Source organism: Geotrypetes seraphini, chromosome 12 (genome assembly GCF_902459505.1).
Source record: "Geotrypetes seraphini chromosome 12, aGeoSer1.1, whole genome shotgun sequence".
Classification (NCBI taxonomy): Eukaryota; Metazoa; Chordata; class Amphibia; order Gymnophiona; family Dermophiidae; genus Geotrypetes; species Geotrypetes seraphini.
Window position 1 is genome coordinate 59,189,543 of NC_047095.1, and position 25,623 is coordinate 59,215,165.

The 25,623-nt window shown below is 42.7% G+C and overlaps 1 protein-coding gene across 1 annotated transcript in view; it reads left to right on the forward strand.

Moving 5' to 3' along the window:
* The first annotated feature begins 13,051 nt into the window (after positions 1 to 13,051).
* TXNDC12 (thioredoxin domain containing 12) overlaps positions 13,052 to 25,623 on the forward strand; it is a 48,425-nt gene continuing 35,853 nt past the window's right edge. The window contains exons 1-2 of the mRNA XM_033917018.1: positions 13,052 to 13,244; positions 20,931 to 20,991. Of these exons, the coding sequence (XP_033772909.1) occupies positions 13,175 to 13,244; positions 20,931 to 20,991 (131 nt within the window). The 5' untranslated portion in view covers positions 13,052 to 13,174. The remainder of the gene's footprint in view (positions 13,245 to 20,930; positions 20,992 to 25,623) is intronic.

Sequence of the window (25,623 nt, forward strand, 5' to 3'; positions counted from 1 at the left end):
CCATGGCAGTTTTTCCAGGTTAAGGGCCAACTGCTTTCCTCTCCCCATTTACATGTGTGAGGTTCAATGGGGGTTCAGTCTCCAGCTAGTTTGTTGGGCTCGATGGGCAGTTGAAAGACACAAGCAGTCTGGATTCCAGACTTGTTGAGGCAAAGGTTCTTCTTGTAAGCTGTTTGCAGCTCCTAGCACACAGCATGACACAGTGATGGGCTGACAGCCTGGAAAATAAAATGGAGGGGGGGAGGGGCGACCTTTAAAATCAGATGTTAATTTGCCTGCTTACTGCCTCAAAGGTGCTGGAGAATCCTGGACAGCTTGTTTCTTTCCTTTGTCCAGCCTTGACAAGGATAGAGGACATGACTGCCATTTTGAAGAATCTAGGGGATATCTATAAAATCTACCACACTCTCAGTGCAGGTTGTGCTCAGGTTGGTGACTTGTTTGTTTTTACTTTGTTATGTATTGCAAATGGTTAGTTTTATTTTCTCTGTTATATAGTTTATGATATTTATATTTTATATAGTTTACAAATTTTTTTTTCTGAATCGGGCAGCACTAATGCAGACGACATCACCATCCTCCTTCCTTTTGATCAACCAGCACCCATCATGACAGATACACTACATAGAACACTAGAAACAGTGACAACATGGATGAAAGAACACAAACTAAAGCTGAACCCAGACAAAACAAAATTTATACTCCTCGAAAAAAAACAAAACCTCAACCATAACAAACTTAGTAATCAACTCAATCACAACCCACCCTTAAACTACTAGGAGTGATGATAGACAGATGCTGTACCATGCAACCACAAATCAACAAAACAATCCAGAAATCATTCATGGTCATGTGAAACTTAAGGCAAATCCGAAAATTCTTCGACAGAAATCAATTCTAGCTCATGGTCCAATCCCTAGTCCTAGGACTTCTAGACTACTACAACATCCTCTATCTTCTTTGCCCTGCAGTCTTGATTTAAAAAAAACTACAAACAATACAAAACACAGCTCTCAAACTGATCTATTCGCTGAACAAATACGACCATATCACCACCACATACCTCGACTCACACTGGCTCCCAATACAAGCAAGAATTCTATTAAAATTTTACTGTCTACTATTCAAAGCCATGAATGGAGATAGCCCAGCCTTCTTGAACAACCACCTTATCCAAACTACCACACCCAGGCAAAGAAGAACCCAGACACCATTCAAGCACCCCCCAATCAGAGGCATCAAACGCAAAAAAATGTACAACAGCCTACTGGCCCTGCAGGCAGCGAAACTAGACCATCAACTCTCCAGTCTACTGATCACGACATCAGACTAAAAAACTTTCAGAAGAGAAATAGAAACCCTGCTATTCAAGAAATCCATCAAGACAAAGTAACACCGCAGGAAGCATTTCAATCTCCCCCAGATCCCACAACCTTCTAACTAAATTATCTATCTTGTAATGACCTTGATACAGTGTCCAGATCTCCCCCGAAGTGACCTGCTCTACTTTGTAACGCTCCTGGAAATGTCCAGATAACCTATTGTGTATTCTGCCTTGAACCGCAAGGTAATGGTGGAAAATCACTAATGTAATACTGCGATTTTAATAAGGTATAAATTTGTATGCTCATTATTCAGAGTATACTGTGGTAATTTTGTGACTCGCAAATTGTGGTAGAATTTGATTCTACCGCGAACCTATGAGCACGGCTCATCAGTTTTCTAAGGATCTGCTGCTGATCACAGAGGGGATTCCATCCCCTCTCCCCAACATACACACTTGAATTTCACTGTGAACAAGGTTGGGTGTAGGGTAAAGAGGAAATAAAAGGTTTCAGCCCTGGGTTCCTAAATTTTGGGGCTGGCTCCTAGTTATACATACATATGTACAATGCATCTACATTTTTTTTGCAGCATAAGCAAAAAAGCCTACTGCTTTGCAGAGTTAAGGTGACTGATACTGATACTGTGAATGACTTTGCCTTCAAGTGTGTTGTAGAGAGCAGAGGATGCTGTGTAGTGAGTAGCTGATGATTCTTTTCATTGGTCCAGTATAACAATTATCCAGAGATGAGCTTTGGAGACCTTCAGAGCCAATGTGAACACTTGCATGGTCTTGAAACTCGTATACACTTCTCCCTCTGTATTCACAGGGGATGTGGGAGGACCATGGCCGCAAATATGAAAAAAACACAAATAACGTTTTATATGTTATTCGCTGTTTTTTTGTAACAGCCAGCGTTTTTTCAACTGAAACCGCAAATAACTAGAGCTGAAAGTACCTGGGAGCGTGCCGGATACCAAGTATGTGAGCAGCTCTCTCTCTCTCGATCTCGCTGGTTGGGCTGGCTGGGCTTCGTGCAGGCTCTGCTTTTGCTCCGTGTCGCAACGAGAGGGGGCGGGGGCCCGTGGGAAGGACGCATCCGCTTTCAAAGCACTCGGCACTTGCGTGTCCTGCGTTGTCTTCTTCAGTTCTGTGCTGTAAGAGGCGAGAGTGGCTGGTGGAGGAGATGATGCGCTGGATTGGTGGAGGAGATGATGCGTTGTTTCTGGGTAGGAACTTTAATCATGATGTAATTTGGGGGGCGGAGTCAGCTGTTGTAGTTCCTTCCTATTTCTCCTACTGTAAACCGCGTCGAGCTCTACGAACATGGAGATGATGCGGTATATAAACCTAAGGATTAGATTAGATTAGATAAGTGAATCCGCAGATACGGAGGGAGAAGTGTACAGTCATAATTCTTCTGCTGGTACAATTAGATAATTTCAGAACCTGGAATGAATCCCATTTTCTCTGGAGCAAGTACAAAGAAGCAATCCAAAGAAAAACACACTGTGGAAAACACAATGTTTTTGACTTTCCTTTTATTTCTTCAAATGTGTTTTCAAACAAAAATAAACCTTGTCCACATTGATCGTATATAGAGGTGTTTCGGCTAACAAGCAGTTGTTCTGTGCCCCAGCTCCCAGCTATCGACTTTATTCAACGTTATGTTTTCTCAAGACTTGGAAAGTTACCCTCACTACCTTATACATAAATCATATTTCATCGGACCTTTGAGGAAGGCTTGTTAGCCGAAACATGGCTCGTGTCGGGTCCGTTTTACCTCTATATACGATCAATGTGGACAAGGTTTATTTTTGTTTGAAAACATAATTGAATAGATGTTTCTATCTTCCAGTGAGGGGATTGGTTAACCAAGAGGATGGTACATCCGTTGAATCTAACCAGAGGAGAAACCCATTGGAAAATTTAACATTATTTATTGAAACAATTTACGACGATATTTCAGATCGTGCCACCCTCTTGGTTACCTTTGCCTCAGAGAATTGTAAAAGTATGGTCTTTAAAAATTATTTATTGAAAAAAGATTTCCTCTTTTGTGGGCAGAAACTACAAATGTTTCCAGACGTTTGTAGAGCTACCCAATTTAGGCGGAAACAATTTCTTCAATACAAATCTCGAGTATTATCATTGGGAGTAACCTTTTTCTTAAAATTTCTGGCTAAATGCATGGTTACTTATTTAAATATGTCATATGCCTTTTTCAAAACCGATCAGTTGGAAAGATTTCTGATAGAGAGGGAAACGGGTGTTCAAACTAAAACTTAAAATAGAAATATACAGGGGTTTTTTTCTTTCTCTTAGTCGTTATGTATGTTTAAGAATTACCTCTTTCTCTCCCTTGATGTTGACTCATATTACTTTAGAATACTGTATGTATTATAATTGTTATATTTAAATAAGAAAAAAAGAAAACATATTTGAAGAATTAAAATTATATAATTGAAGTTATAAAATTTGCGGACGACACAAAACTCTCCAGTAGGATCAGAACTGTTGAGGAATGCAAAGAACTACAAAGTGACCTGAACAAGATGGGTGAGTGGGCAAAAAGATGGCAGATGAGCTTCAATGTAGAGAAATGTAAAGTCTTGCACATAGGGAAAGGAAACCCGATGTACAGCTATACGATAGGAGGGAGGGTACTGGGGGAAGGCAACCTAGAAAAGACTTGTGGGTATTGGTGGATACAACGATGAAGCCAACGGCACAATGTGCAGCGGCCTCAAAGAAGGCGAACAGAATGTTGGGCATTATCAAAAAAGGTATCACTATCAGAACGAAGGAAGTTATCCTGCCGCTGTATCGAGTGATGGTGCGCCCGCATCTGGAGTACTGCATCCAATACTGTCACCACACCTTAAAAAGGATATGGCGATACTCGAGAGGGTCCAGAGAAGAGCAAGAAAGATGATAAAGGGCATGAAAAACCTTTCATATACTGAAAGGCTAGAGAAGCTGGGGCTCTTTACCCTGGAAAAGCGGAGACTTAGAGGGGACATGATAGAGGATTTCTAAAAAACTGCTCTTACCAAGTACACTTCAATGGGACCTTCTCCCAACCCTGGCACAATCCCTGCGGAGTTCCTCAGGGCTCCCCTCTTTCACCCTCTCTATTCAATGTCTACATGGCCTCGCTAGGTCATATGCTATCCAACCTAAAACTAAAATCATATATCTACGCAGACGACATCACTATTATCATTCCCATTACCTCGCTTTCCCAAGAGATTGAACAATTCACCTCATCCATCCTCACCAAGATAGAACAATGGGCCACTCAATTCAAATTAAAGCTGAACACAGAAAAAAACAAAATTTTCCTGGCCAGTCCCAACAACAAGCTAACAAACACCTCCCTGAAACTTAACGGGTTAGACTACCCAATTAACCCCCACAATCAAAATCCTTGGAGTCATCCTGGACAGCTGCCTTACTTTCGAAGTCCACACCAATGCTCAGATTAAAAAATGCTTTGGAACCCTCTGGAAACTCCGCACCATCAAACACTACTTTGACTTCTTCTCCTTCCGATTACTGGTCCAATCTCTAATCCTGAGCATCCTAGACTACTGTAATATCATCTACCTAGGTTCATTTAAAAAACCCATCAAACGCTTAAGACTCGTTCGACTCATCTATAATCTCAAAAAATCTGACCATATAAGCCCCTTCTACAAAAAACTGCACTGGCTGCCTATGGAGGCGAGGATTATCTTCAAATTTGCTTGCCTCTGCTTCAAAACCCTTAAGAAGAAGTTCCTTAAGAAGAAGTATTTCCTGAGTAGTTAAGTGATCCAGCGTTTAAATTTAATGTGACTTCACCTCCAGCTTCAAATCTAGCTATTTTGTCGGTTCCCTGATGCAGCAACGAAACGTGGCACGTTGGAAACACTAATTAAAAGCAAATTGGACACGATCTTGAATGAAGGGAATCTTCGGGATCCCAGTCAGCATGGATTCACCAAGGGTAGGTCCTGCCAATCCAATCTCATCAGCTTCTTTGATTGGGTAACAAGAAAGTTGGACTTGGGAGAATCTTTGGACGTCGTGTACCTGGACTTCAGTAAAGCTTTTGACAGTGTCCCACACCGCAGGCTGCTAAGCAAAATGGAATCGATGGGGTTAGGAGAGACACTAACTGCATGGGTCAATGATTGGCTGAGTGGCAGACTTCAGAGGGTGGTGGTTAATGGTACCCTCTCTAAAACATCGGAGGTGACCAGTGGAGTGCCGCAGGGCTCGGTCCTGGGTCCACTCCTTTTCAACATATTCATAGGGGATCTGACTCAAGGGCTTCAAGGTAAAATAACACTATTCGCCGATGATGCCAAACTATGTAATATAGTAAGGGAATGCAGTTTACAGAATTATATGGCGCAGGACCTGCTTACATTGGAAAGTTGGTCCTCAACCTGGCAGCTAGGCTTCAATGCTAAGAAATGTAAGGTCATGCACCTCGGAAGCGGAAATCCATGCAGGACGTACTTCTTGAATGGAGAAACTTTAACTAGGACTTCAGCAGAACGAGATTTAGGAGTAATCATCAGTGCAGACATGAAAACTGCCAATCAAGTGGAGAAGGCTTCATCTAAGGCAAGGCAGATATTGGGTTGTATCAATAGAAGTTTCGTCAGCCGAAAGCCTGAAGTCATAATGCCATTGTACAAGGCCATGATGAGACCTCATCTGGAGTACTGTGTGCAATTCTGGAGGCCACATTACAGTAAAGATGTGCGCAGAATTGAATCGGTTCAACGGACGGCCACCAGGATGATCTCGGGGCTCAAGGGTCTCTCGTACGAAGAGAGACTGAACAAATTGCAGCTCTACACTCTTGAGGAACGTAGGGAGAGGGGAGACATGATCGAAACATTTAAGTACCTCACGGGACGTGTCGAAGTGGAAGATGATATTTTATTTCTCAAGGGACCCTCGGCCACAAGAGGGCACCCGCTCAAACTCAGGGGCGGAAAATTTCATGGCGACACCAGAAAGTATTTCTTCACAGAGAGAGTGGTTGATCATTGGAACAAGCTTCCAGTGCAGGTGATCGAGGCATACAGCGTGCCAGACTTTAAGAATAAATGGGATACCCATATGGGATCCCTATGAGGGTCAAGATAAGGAAATTGGGTCATTAGGGCATAGACAGGGGATGGGTAAGCAGAGTGGGCAGACTTGATGGGCTGTAGCCCTTTTCTGCCGTCATCTTCTATGTTTCTATGGAACCAGTCACTACTTTCAAAGCTAAGTTTATTCTTTAAAAATACTAAACCTTTGAAATGATAGTGTCAGCATAGCTGTTTAAGCTAGCACTCAAATTATTGAATAAGTTTACACTTCAGAGTGAGTTCATTTTGAACACTGCAATGATTGGGTGGTGAGGCGGAAAAATCAGCCTTCCTGTCTCTGAGCAGAGTTCGAAGAAAAGATTTGTAAACAAATGATTATCTTTTGAATTCACATTTGTCTGATTGTTCTGCAGTGACTTTTTTAAGAATCACTGATATTTCTTTAGTCACTCTACAGTATCAACGTAGTAGTTGAATTTATTACCCCTGCAATATTTTCAAAACCCTAACAGGCTCATCTCCAATCTACCTATAAGATCACTTTGTCCGTCCTGGCCTCACCCGCACACGTAACGCCCACTTGTTTGCCTTCCCATCCCTAAAGTGCTGCATCTACAAGAGATTCCTTGACAGATCCCTAGCATTCCAGGCATGCAAATGGAACAAATGCCTATCCACTCTCATCTCTAATTCTCCCTCCTACCAAACTTTCAGGAAGTCAATCAAAACTTATCTCTTTGACAAATATCTCTGACTCCCGCCCTCCTTGTAACTCTACTTTTAACTTTGCCTTGTACCTCCCACCTTCCTGCACCTCCCACCTACCTGCCTCCTCCCTACCTGCACCTCCTACACCTACCTGCACCCGACTTCCTAAGCCACGCCGATTGACTTGTTTATAACCTCTCTATCTCCTTCTTGCCTGCTCCCGACTTGCTAAGTTATATTGATTGATTGACTTATTTGTAAATTTCGCTGTAGATGTACAGTCTCTTGTCATGTAAACCGCTCTGAACTATTCTGGTATTGCGGTATACAAAAATAAAGTTATTATTATTATTATAAAATTATAAAAGGCATAGAGAAGGTGGAGAGGGACAGATTCTTCAGACTAGCGGGGACATCAAAAACAAGAGGGCATTCAGAAAAACTGAAGGGAGACAGATTCAAGACGAATGCTAGGAAGTTCTTCTTCACTCAAGAGGGTGGTGGACACCTGGAATGCGTTTCCAGGAGAGGTGATAGGACAGAGTACAATATTGGGTTTCAAAATGGGATTGGATGACTTCCTGAAGGAGAAAGGGATTACAGGGTATAGATAGAGGGTTACTATACAGGGTACTTCAGGATTAGGTTATAAACAATTTAGTTGGTGGAGAACTTACAGGTCATGGACCTGGGGGCTGCCACGGGAGCGGACTGCTGGGCATGATGGACCCCTGGTCTGACCTGGCAGAGGCAATGCTTATGTTCTTATGTTCTTAAAAGGAAAGTCAAGAATGTGGTGTTTTCCACCTTTTGTTTTTCTTTGAATTGCTCCTTTTCCTGTGGAACATTGGGTCTTCTTGCTTTGTTTTTCACTGCAAGTACAAAGAAGTGATTTTTTTTAGCTGATTTGCTGTCTTTGCAGTTAGAGTCCATGCCCCATTGCCCCGGCACAGACCACGAGCCCCAGAGGAATTCTATTTCCTGCAACAGGTGGATCACAAACGTTCAGTCTCAACAGCTGTGTGTGGAAGAAAAAAAACATTCAACGCTTCATCTTTCAGGGTGCTTTGTGGGCAAATGGGAATGACTGATAAAAGCGGTGCTATAGAAAAACATAAGAACAGACGGGAAAAATTCAGAGGAAAAGATAGGCAAGTTGAAAGTTCCAATGTGGGCTGATTATCCCCCGCTAGAGATCGGCATTCTGCAGGTTCCCAGTAAAGATATTATATCAGGCATACCTGGGGCTCCTTTTACTAAGCTGTGTTAGAGGGCATTAACGCATGGAATAGTGCGCACTAAATTGCCGTGCTCACTGGACGCTAACGCCAGCGTTGAGCTGGTGTTAGTTCTAGCTGCGCAGTGCGGGATTAGCGCACGCTAAAATGTTGTGTGTGCTAAAAAACGCTAAAGCAGCTTAGTAAAAGGAGCCCCGAGTCTAATTTCTTTATTGGAGCATAAGAACTGACTATTTAAGTCGGCCAAGCGTCCAGTCTGTCTCCATCAGCATTATGCAGACACTGTTCAAAGGACAAGAACAATAAATGGCATGCATAGAGTTGTCTGTCCTTCCACTTTCTAGCAATAATGGACCAGAAGAGCCAGTCAAATCATTAACCAGGACAAGAAAGTCACCAAGGGCAAGGCTAGAGCACAATAGGTTATGAGAACAGCACAAACTCATTAGAACATTGTCATACTGGGACAGACAAAAGGTCTATCAAGCCCAGTGTTGTGTTTCCAACAGTAGCCAACCCAGATCACAAATACCTGGCAAGATCACAAGAAGTCAAACAGATTTTATGCAGTTTATCCTAGGAAAAAGCAATGGATTTCTCCAAACCATCTTTTTAATAATGGCTTATGGATGTTTGTTTTAGGAGGGGCCTTAAATAACCTGGGCCAATCAGAGCCTTAGGTCCCTCCCTAGGGTGCACCGGTGAGAGGAAGGCCTGCCATTTTGAAGAGGCAGGCCTTCTGGCCGGAGGGAGTAGGCATCCCTCCGGCCAGCCATCATAAGAAAGGTAAGGGGGAGGGGGGTCTTCGGAGGCATGGGGGGGGGTTGGGTGGCAGTAGGAGGGAGTGGGCATCTCTCCTGCTGCTGGGGGGCGGGGTCTGGTGGTGGGTGTTTGATTTACAGTGGCAGCAGGAAGGAGTGGGCAACTCAGCCACTGCTGGAGGGGTGTTGGGGTCACTTGTTGGCATATTGCCCACTACGAGACTTCCGTAGGGATCCCACCCAGAATAAAAAAGTTTTTTTTTGACAAAAGTCTAACGCAGCTTCATAAAAGGGGGTCTAAATAATAGCCGGAGTCTAAATAATAGCAACATTTAATGCTACTTTCCCCCCTTTTACAAAACTGCGGAAGTGTTTTTTTAGCGCAGGCTGGTGCGCTCAATGCTCTGTGCTGTTCCCGATGCTCAGGAACTCTATGAATGTCGGGGGCAGCGCAAAGCATTCAGCACGCTAGCCAGTGCTAAAAACCACTTTAGTGGTTTCGTAAAAGGGGGTGGGGTTCATGATGAATAATTTTTGAACTATAGTTTTCTATTTAAGATACTCCCATGTCCCCCTTTTTAGAAAATCATAGCACGGATTTTAGTGCCGGCCATGGCGGAAACAGCTCTGAGGCTCCTAGGAATTCCAGGAGCATAGGAACTGTTACTACTGTGGCTAGTGCTAAAAACTGCACTAGTTTTGTAAAAAGGGGGGGGATTATCTTCAGATTTTTTCCTAAAAAAAAAAAAGAAAGCATTTTTATTAAAAAATAATTTAAAAAAATCAGATTTCAATCGCACCTGATTGAACAACTGTATATACAAAGCCACTGTTTTGCTCTGGTATTCTGCGATTCTGTGATGTGAGACTGAACTTTAAGAAAATGTTTAATTTTATTTGAGGTTTTTGAGGTTCGTAAATTTCCTAAAAGAACACGATTATTTTTAAAAATCTGGGATCCTTATATACATAAATTATCCTCGAAAGCTAGAAGTATGATTCTTAATACTTTATATTAGATTTAAATAAATGTTTGTTTGTTTTTTTAATTTATTCTTATTTAAATATTTTTGTTTATTTGGTGTTTTGTGTCGCCTTTCATTCTGGGGTAGGGAGGGAAATTGGAATGATTTTAATATATATGTATGGAGTGGTGAGGGGGGATATAGGGGAAAAGTGGTTTAGATATATTAAAATATATTTTGGAGGAATGATAAAATGTTTATGCAAAGGTTTTATTGTGAATTTGATTGTAAAGAATGTCTTTTTGTATCATATTGTTGTATATTTGTTTGATTCCTTCAATAAAATGTTATAACATAAGAAAATGTTAAAAATGCAATTATTTGTCAATGCCTTCCTGTGCTAATTACATTACATTACATTAGTGATTTTTATTTCGCCATTACCTTGCAGTTCAAGGCGGATTACAGAAGAGGATTTCTGGACATGTCCAGAGGTGTTACAGAATAGAGCATCTGCGATTCTCTGTTACCCCCTCTTTTACGAAACTGCGATAGCAGTTTCTAGCATGGGAAGCTGCGCTGAATGGCCTGTGCTGCTTCCGTCGCTCTTAGGAACTCGAGGATCAGGAGCAGCGCGGGCCATTCAGGGCTGTTCCCCACGCTAGAAATAATAATAATAATTTATTCTTATATACCACCAGACCACGAATGGTTCTAGGCAGTTCCTCCAGAGAGTAAAGGTGCAACTTACCTAGTCGTTCTTCATAAGGGACATCCTTGAGCCCTGAGACCATCTTGGTGGCCAATCGTTGAACCGATTCCATTCTTAGCACATCCTTCCGATAGTGTGGCCTCCAAAACTGGAGTACTGTGTACAGTTTTGGAGGCCACACTATCGGAAGGATGTGCTAAGAATGGAATCGGTTCAACGATTGGCCACCAAGATGGTCTCAGGGCTCAAGGATGTTCCTTATGAAGAACGACTAGGTAAGTTGCACCTTTACTCTCTTGAGGAACGCAGAGAGAGGGGTGACATGATAGAGACGTTCAAATACGTTACTGGCCGCATTGTGGTAGAAGAAGATATCTTCTTCCTTACAGGCCCTACGGCGACAAGGGGGCAACCGCGGAAAATCAGGGACGGGAGATTCCATGGTGACACTAGGAAGTACTTCTTCACCGAAAGAGTGGTCGACCGCTGGAATAATCTTCCACTTCAGGTAGTTGAGGCCAGTAATGTGACTGATTTTAAGATCAAATGGGATCAACACGTGGGCTCACTTCAAAGAGGAACTTAGAGGGGAGGGTTATTTGAGTGGGCAGACTTGTTGGGCCATAGGCCCTTTTCTGCCGTCATATTCTATGTTTCTATAAGGCTGAACATCCAGCGAATATACAGTTCAAAAAGATACATCAATTTCTAGAATGTACACAATAGTTTTATTTAAAAAGCATTAGGAAGCTTGGGTTACAAATTTGTCAAATAGTTGTGTCTTTAATAGTTTTCTAAAAAAATTATAGGATGAGACTCCTGGCATGATTTTGCCAAATCAGGCGTTCATTATGGCTGCCTGGAAAGAGAGTTCTCTTGAGAAATCTCTTCAAACGACACGATTTGACAGTAGGATATGTGAATAACTGGACTCTATGTGTGGCTTATTGGGGTGATTTAAAGAGAAATGGGAAACAAGGTAACCCGGGGACATACCGCTGTCTTATTCTGTAATCCGCTTAGAACTGCAAGGTACAGGCGGAATAGAAGTCACTAATGTAATGTAATACCGAAGATTGATTTGAAGCAGTTTCGTAAAAGAGGGGGTTAATGCCTTCCTGTCCTGTAAATGATTTTATGGGATTTTGTTTCCATCTTGAAGGATGAATTTAAAAGAAGATTTTAATAATGATAATGTTTTTTGTGTGTTTGTCTTGTTGAAACATGTTTCTTAAATACATATGCATGTAATTTTGTAAACTGCATAGTTTTTATGTGGTATATACATTTTGGAAATAAATAAGAGAAAGGGTTGGGATACCCTAGGGGTTAGGAGGTGGCAGAATTTAAAAGAAGATTTTAATAATGATACCCTTAGTTAATGTCTTTTTTTTTGTGTTTGCCTTGTTGAAACATGTTTAGCATTTCTTAAATATGTATGCATGTAATTTTGTAAACCACATAGGGCTCCTTTTACAAAGCACGCGCTAAACCGCTGGTTGCGCTAGCCGCTACCGCCTCCTCTTGAGCAGGCGGTAGTTTTTCGGCCAGCGCAGGAGTTAGCGTGGAGTTGTGCGCGTTAAACCCGCTAGTGCAGCTTTTAAAAGGAGCCCATAGTTTTTATGCGGTATACAAATTTTGGGAAATAAATAAGAGAAAGAGTTGGGATGCCCTAGGGTTAGGAGGTGGCAGAAATCTAGCAAAAAAAATAGTTCATCCCAACCTCAGAAACCCTCCCCCCCCTCCTCCTTTTTGCAAAACCCTAACGCCCTACGCTTTGGTAAAAACGGGGGGAGGGTTTAACCCTTTCAGGACCATAAGGATCGTAGGCCAATTTTTGTGGTTTTGACGACATTTTTATGGTAAAAAGGGCTTGCAGATGCCAAAAAATTGATTTTTTTTGTGAAATATCATTATTTTTTTTTTTAAAAATCACACTTCTGGCTTATGGACAGTGTGGCAAGTGAATCTTCTCGTCAATCTGGCAACGACGCTAATGAATGAATGTCGGAACCAGTTTGTTTACATAAAGGCAGTATCATATGGAATCCGTACATATCAAATTTAGAACTGTAGACTATCCCAATCAAAATTTATAGGATTTTAAAGTTAAGGGACAAATATGTCCCTTGGTCCTGAAAGGGTTAAGAGCGCTGTAGATCCTATTCACGTGGAGAGGACAACACCACAAATCCTGATTGCACCCTCCCTCGTGCCCTGTCCAAAGGCCTCCCGAGGCGCCTCCCACATCCGTTCAAACCTCACTTCCTTCCTCGTTTAAAAAAAACACAACAAGAAAAGCCCCAGAGAGAGAAAAAAAAGAGAGTTAGTGCCGGTTCTGCTCTGAGTTCTTGCGGTTGAAGCTCAACAATGAACCCGCAGCCCCTCGTCTTTTTCCTCTTCATTTCTGCAGCTTCGGCCGGCGAAGGACTTGGAAGGGGTAGAGGATGCTTTGCTTTTTTAATTTTTTTTAATGAATTCCTTTTTGGAATCTAAACTTGGCGGGATCTGGGCTTGCATTCGTCGAATATCCCGGGCTGCAGAGGAGGATGCGAACGAGCGGTTTGAAAAGGTTGAAATCGGGGGGGGGGGGGGGGGGGAAGGGGAAGTAATTTGGCGCTGAGAAATGCCATTGCCCCGCTTGTCTTCGCTGGATGGGGGTGGGGGGGGGGGTATTCCAGCCAAACCGTGCGCAGAATATACCTTGGTGCACGCGCTGGAGCACCAGCATCGCAGCTGAAGACCAGAAATCTCGGGGGACCTGGGATTTTCATGGTCCTCCCTTCCCCCCCCCCCTGTATTCTGTCAGGGATCTCAAAGTCCCTCCTGGAGGGCCGGAATCCAGTCGGGTTTTCAGGATTTCCCCAATGACTATGCATGAGATCTAGTAGCATACAATGAAAGCAGTGCATGCAAATAGATCTCATGCATAGTCATTGGGGGAAATCCTGAAAGCCCCACTGGATTCTGGCCCTCCAGGACGGACTCTCAGACCCCTGTTACCTTTCGATTCTTGGCTGTTCTGTTTCCATTGTAGCCCTGGAATTAACTCTGACCCTGTTAATGCCCTGCGGTTTTCCAAGGATGGGTGGGTGATGTATGAGGCTGGCTTGGAAAAGTTTGGTGGAAAAAAAAGCAAGTTCAATGGTGTAGGCCAGACATGGGCAACTCCGGTCCTCGAGGGCCAGAATCCAACTGGGTTTTAGGATTTCCCCAATGAATATGCATTGAAAGCAGTGCATGCAAATAGATCTCATGCATATTCGTTGCTTAAATCCTGAAAACCCAGTAGGATTCTGGCCCTCGAGGGTGTAGGCTCTCCATCGAGGGCTGGGCTATATAGTCCAGCGAGTTTCCAGGTTTTTTTTCGTAAGCTATTTTTTTCTACGATACGAAAAAAAGCAACAACTGGAAACTCGCTGGACTACGAGAAAGATTCTCTAATATCGCTGGTAAAATCCAATGGGCTGCTGCCGCGGGTGTAAATGTAGCAATTTAAAAAAGACGAGTGATTCTTGGAAAAAGCATGCATGCAAATTATTCTCAAGGAGGGTCACTGAATTTACATGAGATGAGTCGCTGGTGATAGCGATCAGCATGTGCGGAGAATAGACCACAGAAAGGCATAAATGTTCGCACATGTGGGGAACTACCAGTAAAGCTACATTGTTGTGTCAATCATAGGCGTACCAGCGCTATTGGATGGAAGGGGAGGAAAGGTGTGAGCGCTGGCTTGCAATGCACGGATAAGACATGCCTTCAATACATGCGCTTGAGAAGTGTGTTTTTTAGGTCTTTTTTCCCCCCCCAAAACTGCTATAATTTATGTGAATGGTGTACTTTAAAAATTTTTTATGGTGAGCCACAATCGTAAACGCACGTCTGAGGCGTGCTTTGCACAGTACCAGCAACCCCAGACCAGCCGGTAATTTTTGGCCGTCAAAAGTTGGTGCCATTCTTGGAGAATCATCCGGCGATAATAGAGAATCATCCGGAGTGCTCGTTTAAATATTGAGCAAATTTTGCTACCACTATAAAATTTATGACCTCATTGTAATACATTTGCATGGCAAAGTCTGAGTCTGCCAGGAAGCTCGGAAAAGACCACAGTGAGCCGTTTTGAAAATCGGCCTGTAAAATACTGCCATGCTGGAGCCGGTTTAGCGGCCATTGTTAAAAGCACGGTAAGTTTTGAGAATCTAGCCCTCGGTGTATAGTTGATGGAGAGACTATGTTGATTAACGGGCTTTTTTTTTTTTTGTTATAACTAAACTTTTCAAACCACCCTTGTATTTCAGAGATTGCATTTTCTACTGTGATGTGGAAAAATGTTGAAAAAAGAACTTTTTGTGGGGTTGGTGAGTCAGTACCAAGGGAATCAAGTGTATTCCTAAACATATGGTCCTGTCCTAATACTGCATGAGTTGATATCATGAAATGTAAATCTATAAAATGAGTCTTATTTTCTCATTTCCTATAGTTCTCTGATTCCCTGAAACTAATCCTCTGCTCCATTATCTGACTAATGCTGGTTTTTACTAAAGGCGTTAGAAGTTTTTAGCACAGGCTGGCGAGGTAAATGTTCTGAAGGAATTCCATGAGCTTTGGAGCCTTTACCTCGCCATCCTGCACTAAAAACCTCTAGTACCATTTGTAAAAGGAGCCCTAATTTTGTAACATCTTTGTTTGATCCTAATGGAAATTTCTATAGTGCTCCCCCCTCCCCCCTTCAACGAAAGTGCCTAGGTTATAAAAGTCACCCTACAAACTTGGAAATATATTTTTGGTTAAAAAGGTGCAGCAAGTAAGGTAAGTCTTTCTTGTTTAGAAGAATTAACCCCCTCCTTTATAGGAGTTAAGATATAGAACCTCCTGGTGGGTCAGATACGAAATTGTCGGGAAAGGGTCATGTTTAGAAAATTATTTAAAAAGATGCAGTTATTTGTAGATGCATTTCTCTAGCCAATAATTTTTCTCTCTGGCAGAGTTGAAGAACTATTCATGATCTATATTATGCAAAGCTACAGTATTAGATTTCTGAGGATTGTTTGTCTGTTTACTTTATTATGTATGTAAATGATGTAAAATATAAATAGAACCAAGAGAGGTTGTTAAATAAATCTATATCCACATAGCACAACCTCAAGAGTATAGGATAACAAGTCCAAGTGTTACTCTTAAGGGAGAAAAGACCTCAGTGTCTAATAGGGAAAATCAAAGCAACCCATAAAGACAGGCTAGTTGCAAATATCACTTGCAGCCAGCAGACACATCCTCGGTCAAAAACTCCCAAAAAGTTGAGGACACAATTTCACAGTGAATTTCAACAGTCTTAATTCTAAGTCTCAAAAAGTTTTCAAAAAAACACTTATCTGAAAATTGTTGTCTTCTCAATCAAATTGCAAACACAAGAACGTGATCCTGGAGCTTGGAAGCAGGAGAAAATCACTCCGTAGGAGACAAACTCAGAGCATAGCAGCTACTAAATATCACCACTAGCATAATCCAACAGGGTTCCCTGTTTCGCTGGTGCGCTTCTTCAGGGATTTGCTGGAAAAAAAACACAAAAACAGAGCTTAAAAAAAACTCTAAAAGGACAGGAAAACATATATTCCACTGCAGCTCAACTCACAGCATCGATTCACCCGATTGAGGTTTTCTTACTCAAAATGAGTTTAAGTTTTTAACCTAAGTATTCTAGAATACCTTTTTTATATACCCTTCCTAAGATTCACAAGAACCTTTCCTGTCCCCCTGGGAGACCAATTGTGTCAGCCAAAGGATCTCTTCTGGAAAGAGTAAATCAGTATGTGGACCTATTTTTGAACCCATTAGTTCCCTCAATCACATCATTTGTACAGGATACTACTCATTTTTTTGAAGATCTTGCAGCAACATCATCCTACTAGTTCTACAGTTTTAGTTACTCTTGATGTACAGTCATTATACACTAACATACCACAAGAAGAAGCATTGTCAGTTCTGAGTACTAGACTGGAATCTCGCCAACGTCCACACTTGGTGCCTTCTGAGTTTATTATTCAACTTCTATCTATTTCCCTAAAGAAAAATTTTTTTATGTTTCAAAATCGGTTCTATCAGCAGTGTAGTGGGACTGCAATGGGGGCATCATGTGCTCCGGCACTAGCCAACTTGTTCATGGCACACTTTGAAGATACATATGTTTATCCAGCAAGTTGGTTTTCAAGGATGAAACTATGGTGCAGATATATAGATGATATCTTTGCCCTCTGGGAAGGATCCATGGAGGATCTTTTGCTTGCTGTAGATGATTTGAATAGTTATACTCAATCTATTAAATTTACTTGCACATGTGATCTCAAGAAAATTGCATCCTCCTCTGAAACCTCCTCCTGTGAGTTGGGATCTTAATGTGGTCTTAGCTCAACTGATGAAGCCGCCTTTTGAGCCTATCGACAAATCTCATCTTAAGTTTCTAACTTGGAAAGTAGTCTTTTTGATTGCGCTCACGTCCGCTCGTCGGATTAGCGAGCTGCAGTCTTTGGTTGCGGATCCTCCTTTCACTGTGTTTCATCATGACAAGGTGGTTCTTCGCACCCATCCTAAATTTTTGCCTAAGGTTGTGTCTGATTTCCACCTCAATCAGTCCATTGTTCTTCCGGTATTTTTCCCGAAGCCCCACTCTCATCTTGGTGAGGCGGCGCTTCACACGCTTGACTGTAAGAGGGCGTTGGCCTTTTATCTCCAACGTACTAAGTCTCATCGGAAGGTTCCTCAATTGTTTTTGTCCTTTGATCCTAATCGGGTAGGACATCCTGTTTCCAAGCGCACCTTGTCCAACTGGTTAGCTGCTTGTATTTCCTTTTGCTACGCTCAGGCTGGTCTCCCGCTCTCGGGTCGAGTCACGGGGCATAAGGTCCGAGCGATGGCAGCTTCGGTTGCTTTCCTCCGATCCACGCCTATGGAGGACATATGTAAAGCTGCCACTTGGTCTTCGGTTCATACGTTCACCTCTCACTACTGTCTGGACACTTTGTCCAGAAGCGACGGCCGGTTTGGCCAGTCGGTGTTACGTAACCTGTTTTCCTAAATTGCCATCCTCCCACCTACCCTTTTTTTGGTTGGCTTGGAGGTCACCCACATGTGAGAATATCATGCCTGCTTGTCCTGGGATAAAGCACAGTTACTTACCGTAACAGGTGTTATCCAGGGACAGCAGGCATATATTTTCACAACCCGCCCACCTCCCCAGGGATGGCTTCTTTGCTTGATATGGAACTGAGGACCACGAGGTGGGGATGCGCCCTCTAGTGGGCAAGAAGGCTAGCACATGCGTGGTGCAGTGTGCAAACTTGAAACTTCAATCAAGTTTGCTTGAAAAGCTGTCCGCGCTGGGGCTCCGTAGATGACGTCACCCACATGTGAGAATATATGCCTGCTGTCCCTGGATAACTCCTGTTACGGTAAGTAACTGTGCTTTTTGGATGTTCAGATTGAGATCAGAGATCTGACTTTTTTTACTACTGTCTACTGTAAACCGACTGATCGTAACACCTTTTTGCATTTTTCAAGCTCTCATCCTCAGCATTTGAAGGAGAGCTTGCCTTGTTCTCAATTTTTAAGATATCGTTGGATCTGTTCCACTAAGGAGGAATATAAGTTACAGTCAGTTAGATTGAAACAGAAATTGCACAGTAGAGGGTATCCTGAACAATGTGTCAACAATGCTTATAGAAGAGCACTCTATAATCCCAGAGAACGTCTTTTGGAATATTCTAAATCTAGAGATGAAGATCAAAGAATCACATGTGTGTTGCCTTATTCTCAGCAGGCTAGCATCTATGGCCATAGTTTGAAGAAATATTGGAAATGTCTATCAGTGCATCCTTGTTTTCGGGAGTGCACTATGATGTTTTCTTTTGCACGCAATAAATCTATTCAAGATGAATTGTGTCCCACAAGCAGGGTAGCTATAGAAGCTGTAAGTGCACAGAGGAATATGAATACGGTAAGAGGACATACTAAGTGTGGTCATTGCTCCGTATGCAGTGTTATGGAAGAGAGTTCATCTTTCACCAATCCAGCAGATTTGAAATGTTATCAACTATACTATTCCACTAACTGTACTAGCAGTGGCATTGTATATATCATTAGATGTCCATGTAATAAATTATATGTGGGACAGACCTCGAGAGCCTTTAAGACTCGGCTCATAGAGCACCGGTCATGTCTTTTGAGAGAACGCACTGAAGCTCCGATGGTGCAACATTGCATGGATTACAATCATTCATTTGAAGAATTACGCTGCTGGGTTTTGGAGTGTGTGTTTCCTTCCATTCGAGGTGGGGATTTTAAACAACTGTTACTTAAGAGAGAACAACGCTGGATATTTGTTCTTCAATCCTGTACTCCCATTGGTTTGAATTGGAGTGTGGAATGGAAATCCTTTTTCTAATGCTTTTGTTTTGAATTTTTTCACTCTGACTTTTGTTTTGGAGTGAATATGCATGATGCTGATGTCATCATGTGGGTGTGGTGCCAGGAGGAGTCCTATATCAGTTAGAATGCCGGGGGGGCCATTTTCTTGACAGAAATTGAAGCGGGTGAATCGATGCTGTGAGTTGAGCTGCAGTGGAATATATGTTTTCCTGTCCTTTTAGAGTTTTTTTTTAAGCTCTGTTTTTGTGTTTTTTTTCCAGCAAATCCCTGAAGAAGCGCACCAGCGAAACAGGGAACCCTGTTGGATTATGCTAGTGGTGATATTTAGTAGCTGCTATGCTCTGAGTTTGTCTCCTATGGAGTGATTTTCTCCTGCTTCCAAGCTCCAGGATCAAGTTCTTGTGTTTGCAGTTTGATTTAGAAGACAACAATTTTCAGATAAGTGTTTTTTTGAAAACTTTTTGAGACTTGGAATTAAGACTGTTGAAATTCACTGTACAATTGTGTCCTCAACTTTTTGGGAGTTTTTGACCGAGGATGTGTCTGCTGGCTGCAAGTGATATTTGCAACTAGCCTGTCTATATGGGTTGCTTTGATTTTCCCTATTAGACACTGAGGTCTTTTCTCCCTTAAGAGTAACACTTGGACTTGTTATCCTATATTCTTGAGGTTGTGCTATGTAGATATAGATGTAAATGATGTAAACCATTTAGTTTTAAACGGTATAGAAATTTTTAAAATAAATAAATACAAAGCCGCGCTAGCATTTTTAGCGCTGGCTGCGGTGGTAAGAACTCCAAACGCTCATAGAATTCCTAAGAGCGTCGGCGGTCGGCGGCACTAAAAATGCTAGCACGGCTTTGAAAAGGAGGGGGTTAATTCTTCTAGACAAGAAAGACTTTTTTTTTTTTTTAAAAGGTAAATTACAGCAACTCTAGGATCAAACCCCTACTCTCAGCTGGATTACAGAACATTCACAGAAAATACAGTTAAAACAGGCAACCAAAACGCCAAGTACATGGAAACAACTAATACACCAATTTTGTACTGCCCCCACCTATTTAATTTGTAATTAAGATACTCTTCCTCCTTCAGGAAGGTGAGTTCTTTCCCGCAATAGTGAGAGATTTTAGAAGAAAGCAAATATCTGTAGCTGGCTGTTTGGCAGTTGATATCCTGGAGTGCAGTGTTCAGTTGGCAATTGGACCTAGAGAAAAAAATACTTAACCCCCCCCCCCCTCGCTGACAGCCTGAAGGCACTTTGACACACTCTGTTTGTTTACCAGCAACATAATATTTTTCTAAATCAGGGGTGTCAAAGTCCCTCCACGAGGGCCACAATCCAGCTGGGTTTTCAGGATTTCTCCAATGAATATACATAAGATCTATTTGCTTGCACTGCTTTCATTGTATGCTAATAGATCTCATGTATATTCATTGAGGGAATCCTGAAAACCCGACTGGATTGCGGCCCTCGAGGAGGGACTTTGACACCCCTGTTCTAAATGTTCTCTCCTTTGGCCTTACCCCTCTTCTATTAAAGTGCGCCAGCAGTTTTTAGCACAGAGAGCCGTGCTGCTCCCGACGCTCATAGGAACCCCCACGCTAGAAAACCGCTAGCGCAGTTTAATAGAAGAGGCCCTTAGTGTGTTTGAGCTGCATCTCCGTGATTACAGCAAACATGCCATTTTTATTTCTGCCCCAGGGTTTGGAGATCATATTCACTGGAGGACATTGGAAGATGGGAAGCAGGAAGCAGCTGCCAGGTACTTCACCCACCCATAGGGAAGAAAACCCGCTCGTTTCTTTCTCCAGATCTGTCCGTTTATTCTCACTGTGTCGTCCTTGCACGTATAAGAGGAAGCATAAGCTGCCGGTTTTCAAAAGGTGGACACTTCTGTAGGAGATCCTGTAGATGGTCATCCGAAAAGGTGAGAACATTATCCTGCGGTTGGAATGCCTTTCTGGATGACCATCTACAGGATCTCCTACAAGTGTTCACCTTTTGAAAACTCTGAAGAAGGATTCATTAATGATAACTTGGAGAATAGATGGTCCGAATATGTACAATTAAAGAAGGTTATCATTCCGCTGTACCAGGGCATGGTGCGCCCTCACCTGGAGTATTGCGTCCAGGACTGGTTGCCATACATGAAGAAGGACATGGTTCTACTCAAAAGGGTCCAGAGAAGAGCGAGTAAAATGCTTTAGGGGCTGGAGGAATTGCCGTACAACGAGAGATTAGAGAAACTGGGCCTCTTCTCCCTTGAAAAGAGGAGACTCAGAGGGGACATGATAGAAACATTCAAGATACTGAAGGGAATAGACTTAGTAGATAAAGACAGGTTGTTCACCCTCTCCAAGGTAGGGAGAACGAGAGCGCACTCTCTAAAATTGAAAGGGGATAGAGTCCGTACAAACATAAGGAAGTTCTTCACCCAGAGAGTGGTAGAAAACTGGAACACTCTTCCGGAGTCTTGTCATAGGGGAAAACACCCTCCAGGGATTCAAGACAAAGTTAGACAAGTTCCTGATGAACCAGAACGAACAGAGGTAGGGCTAGTCTCAGTTAGGGCGCTGGTCTTTGACCAGAGGGCCACCGCGTGAGCGGACTGCTGGGCATGATGGACCACCGGTCTGACCCAGCAGCGGCAATTCTTATGGTCCACAGCTTATGAATGTGTCCTTTATTGAAATAAACAAGATTTTCTTACATCGGTGATCTTCAGTGGAGTGTTCGTTGTCCGTTCCCACTGTCTTTTGTGTGGGTCTCTTCCAAGCTGAACAGCCCTATCCTTTTTAGCCTTTCTGCATATGAAAGGAGTTGCGACCCCTTTTTGAACCTGTTCTTAAAAACAAAACGGATATACTTCCTTCCTAGTTGACCCTGGTATTATCAGAATAACACAAACAAACGAAGCCTCCAACAGTAAAAGATTTATGCAATAAACAATTTCACCTGCGTGAACTGCTCCCACTGGCACTCATCCACTCTCTGCAGCTGGCCTGTCTAGTTTCCAACTGTACACAACTGCTGTCTGGCTGTGACCCAGGACTCCACGTCCCTAACGGATCTCTCTTGCAGGATCCTAATATGGCATTCATTTAGTGCAGAATTAATTTAAGATCATCCCAACTAAAATACATAAATAGATAAATAACCAGAGAAAGACAGACATTGCAGAATGCAGCAATAACCCCGTTGCTGGATCTATTATATAATGTGTATTTGTAAACTGCTATGCTGGTATTTCCAGACAGTAGGATATCGAGCGTTTCTGTTTTGGTATACTGGTTTATCTATTTACTAGTTTTTAAGCCTGTTACATTAACGGGTGCTAGAATATATGTCTGTCTGTCTTTCTGTCTCTCTCCCTGCCCCTGTCTCTTTCTTCCTTTCTTTCTCTTTCCCTCCCGCTGTCTGTCTGTCTGTTTCTCTCCCTGTCCCTCTTTGTCTGTCTGTCTTTCTGTCTCTCTTCATGCCCCTGTGTCTTTCTTCCTTTTTTTTCTGTCTGTCTCCCTCCCGCTGTCTGTCTTTCTGTCTCTCTCCCTGCTCCCTGTGCTCCACTTCCTTTTTTTTCCCTCCTCAATAGTTGTCTGTCCTATTACCTGCCTCCTCCGTCTCCATCTGTCCTTTACCATTGCTTCCCCCTCCCCAATTTTCCAATTAATACTCCGCAGCAGTTGATAGCCGCTGCTGCCGATATACCCTCGGGGGGATTCTCGCGCATGCGCATTCCTACCTGTGGTGCCCTACAGTGCACGGAAAATAGGAGCATGCAGGTGGGAGTGCGCATGCGCGCTTAGGGCTTTATTATATTAGATTGATGATTGATAAGATTATGGTGCCTGCGCTCAGTAAAATCTAGCACGCTGCTGGCCTCAACCACCTGCAGTGGAAGATCATTCCAGCGATCAGTCACTCTTTCGGTGAATAAATATTTTCTGGTGTCCCCATGAAATTTCTCACCCCTGAGTTTCAGCGGATGCCCTCTCGTTACTGTGAGCCCCCTGAGAAAAAATATATCTTCTTCCACCCGTGACATATCTTTAGCTCTTTCGATCGACAAAGTTGGTTGATGAAGCTTTTCTTGAAAAATCAGCAGAAAGAGTTTATTGGCTTTAAAGTACAAATGTTCCCTAATCTCTCACGAGAGACGCAGAGGCGCCGTCGTGAGTTTCTTGTGATGAAGCCTGGGGTTACATCTTTGGGTACCTGCAAGTGCACAGTGTGTTACTGTAGTGTTAAATGTTTTCTTCGAGCCTAGTCCACAGCATTTTTGTCGTTATCCCGCCTGGGAACTGATAAATCTTGAGCCCCATTGGTTTATAATATGAGACTCTGAACTCAGTTCTATAGCCTATATCGTGCCTTAAATATATGTTTAACTATTTTCTTGAATCTCGCTAAACTTCATTATCTTGGATCCTAATGAGGACTTGAGCATTATTAGCTAAAGTTACTTTATTTTCTTATTTGTTATGAGCATTAAGCTTTAAAACTTCATTGAAATGTGTAATTGTTAACTTACTTTCTGTACAAGTGTATACTTGGTGTTTGTTTCAAAAATTAATAAATAAATAATTTTAAAAAAAATTACAATTTACCTTGGTAAAGAAAACTTGGACTTTAGCTCAGGGGTGAATTTAAGCTTGCTGTGAATGAACAGGGGAAGAGTGTTTTGTTTCTCCTAGGACAAGCAGGATGAGTCAAATCCTGCTGTCCACGGAAACATAGAAACATAGAAATTGATGGCAGAAAAGGGCCATAGCCCATCGAGTCTGCCCATACCAATGACCCACTCCCTGACTTTTACTCCCCTATAGATCCCACTTGAATATCCCATTTTCTCTTAAAATCTGACACGCTGTTGGCCTCAATCACCTGCTGAGGCAGCTCGTTCCAATGATCGACCACCCTTTCAGTGAAGAAGTACTTCCTAGCATCACCTTGAAATTTCCCTCCCCTGATTTTCAGCGAGTGTCCTCTGGTTACCGAGGGCCCTGTAAGACTGAAGATATCATCTTTCACCTCTATATGCCCCGTGATATACTTAAAGGTCTCAATCATGTCCCCCCTCTCTCTTCGCTCCTCCAGTGAGTACATCCGCAGTTTTTTTAGCCTTTCTTCATACGTGAGATCCCTGAGCCCCAAGACCATCCTGGTAGCCTACGTTACAGGTAAGTAACTACACTTTTTCTTTCTTCTTTTCTCTGCCGAGTGTGGGTTTGATTTACTTTTGATCTGTGCCCATACTGGGGGGGGGGGGGGGCTATAGTAAAAACTACAGAACTAAAGTTTGCAACTGAAATCTTTTTGTTTATTTTGGTACATAATTGAAGACTACCTGAAGGATTCCCTTTTCCTAGGGGAGGCATGCCTAGATCGGAATCAGTCACTGCTAGCGCCACCTACTGGTCTACGCTGGGGTGTAGCATGTGACAATTTTCACTGAGGCCTTCTTCTTTAAATTTGTGGTTTCTGGTGACGGGATGCCCCTCTATCACACACTACATCTTCGGTGACGGGTCAAAATCGTGCAGACAATGGAGCGCTGACAATCGCGCGCAGGACGTCTGCATGCTGGATTTAAACAGTGTTTTAAAATGCTCCGAGGGGTGTGGGGGGATTCCCCCACTTTCCTTAGAACTGTTGGCGCTCCTGTTGAGGGGGAACCCCCCCATTACAGAGGAAACTGTACTTTTTCCCTAAAAAACAGGGAAAATGGCTGTTTTCTCTATAATGGGGTGTTCCCCCCAACACCCCCACAACGGGAGCGCAAACAGTTCTAAGTAAAGTGTGGGGGGTTCCCCCCCTGATCCCCCTCAGAGCGCTTTAAAATACTGTTTAAATCCAGCATGTAGACGTCCTGCGTGCGATTGTCCACGTGGTTTCGTCTATGTACCACATCTAGTGTGCCATGTTTATGTAAATGTGAATGCCTAAGGAAAACTGCATTGTGGGAAAACATACTGTATATACTCGAATATAAGTCAATCCAAATATAAGTCGAGACCCCCCTTTTTCTCCCAAAAGGAGGAAAAATGGTTGACTTGAATATAAGTCGGGCGGCTTAATATTCAAGTGTCTTGCCCCGTCAGGCTCTGCGCCCAGCCCCGCAAATACAGAAAAACCGCAAATAACTTTTTCATATGTTATTCGCTGTTTTCTATTAAAAACCATTATGAATATGGTGAAACCGCGAATAACATGGTGGGAGACCTGACCTGTTCCTGAAGGAGAGGCAAAACACGGTGAAGAAAGTGCTGGGAATCGGCGATTTTCTCTGTAAACGCTTGGAATCGGCGATTTCTTTAGGTAAGCCGATGTAATTTTGGGGGAGGAGCCAGCAAGCTTAAAACCGTGAATAATCGAAACCGTGAATGCTGAAACCGCG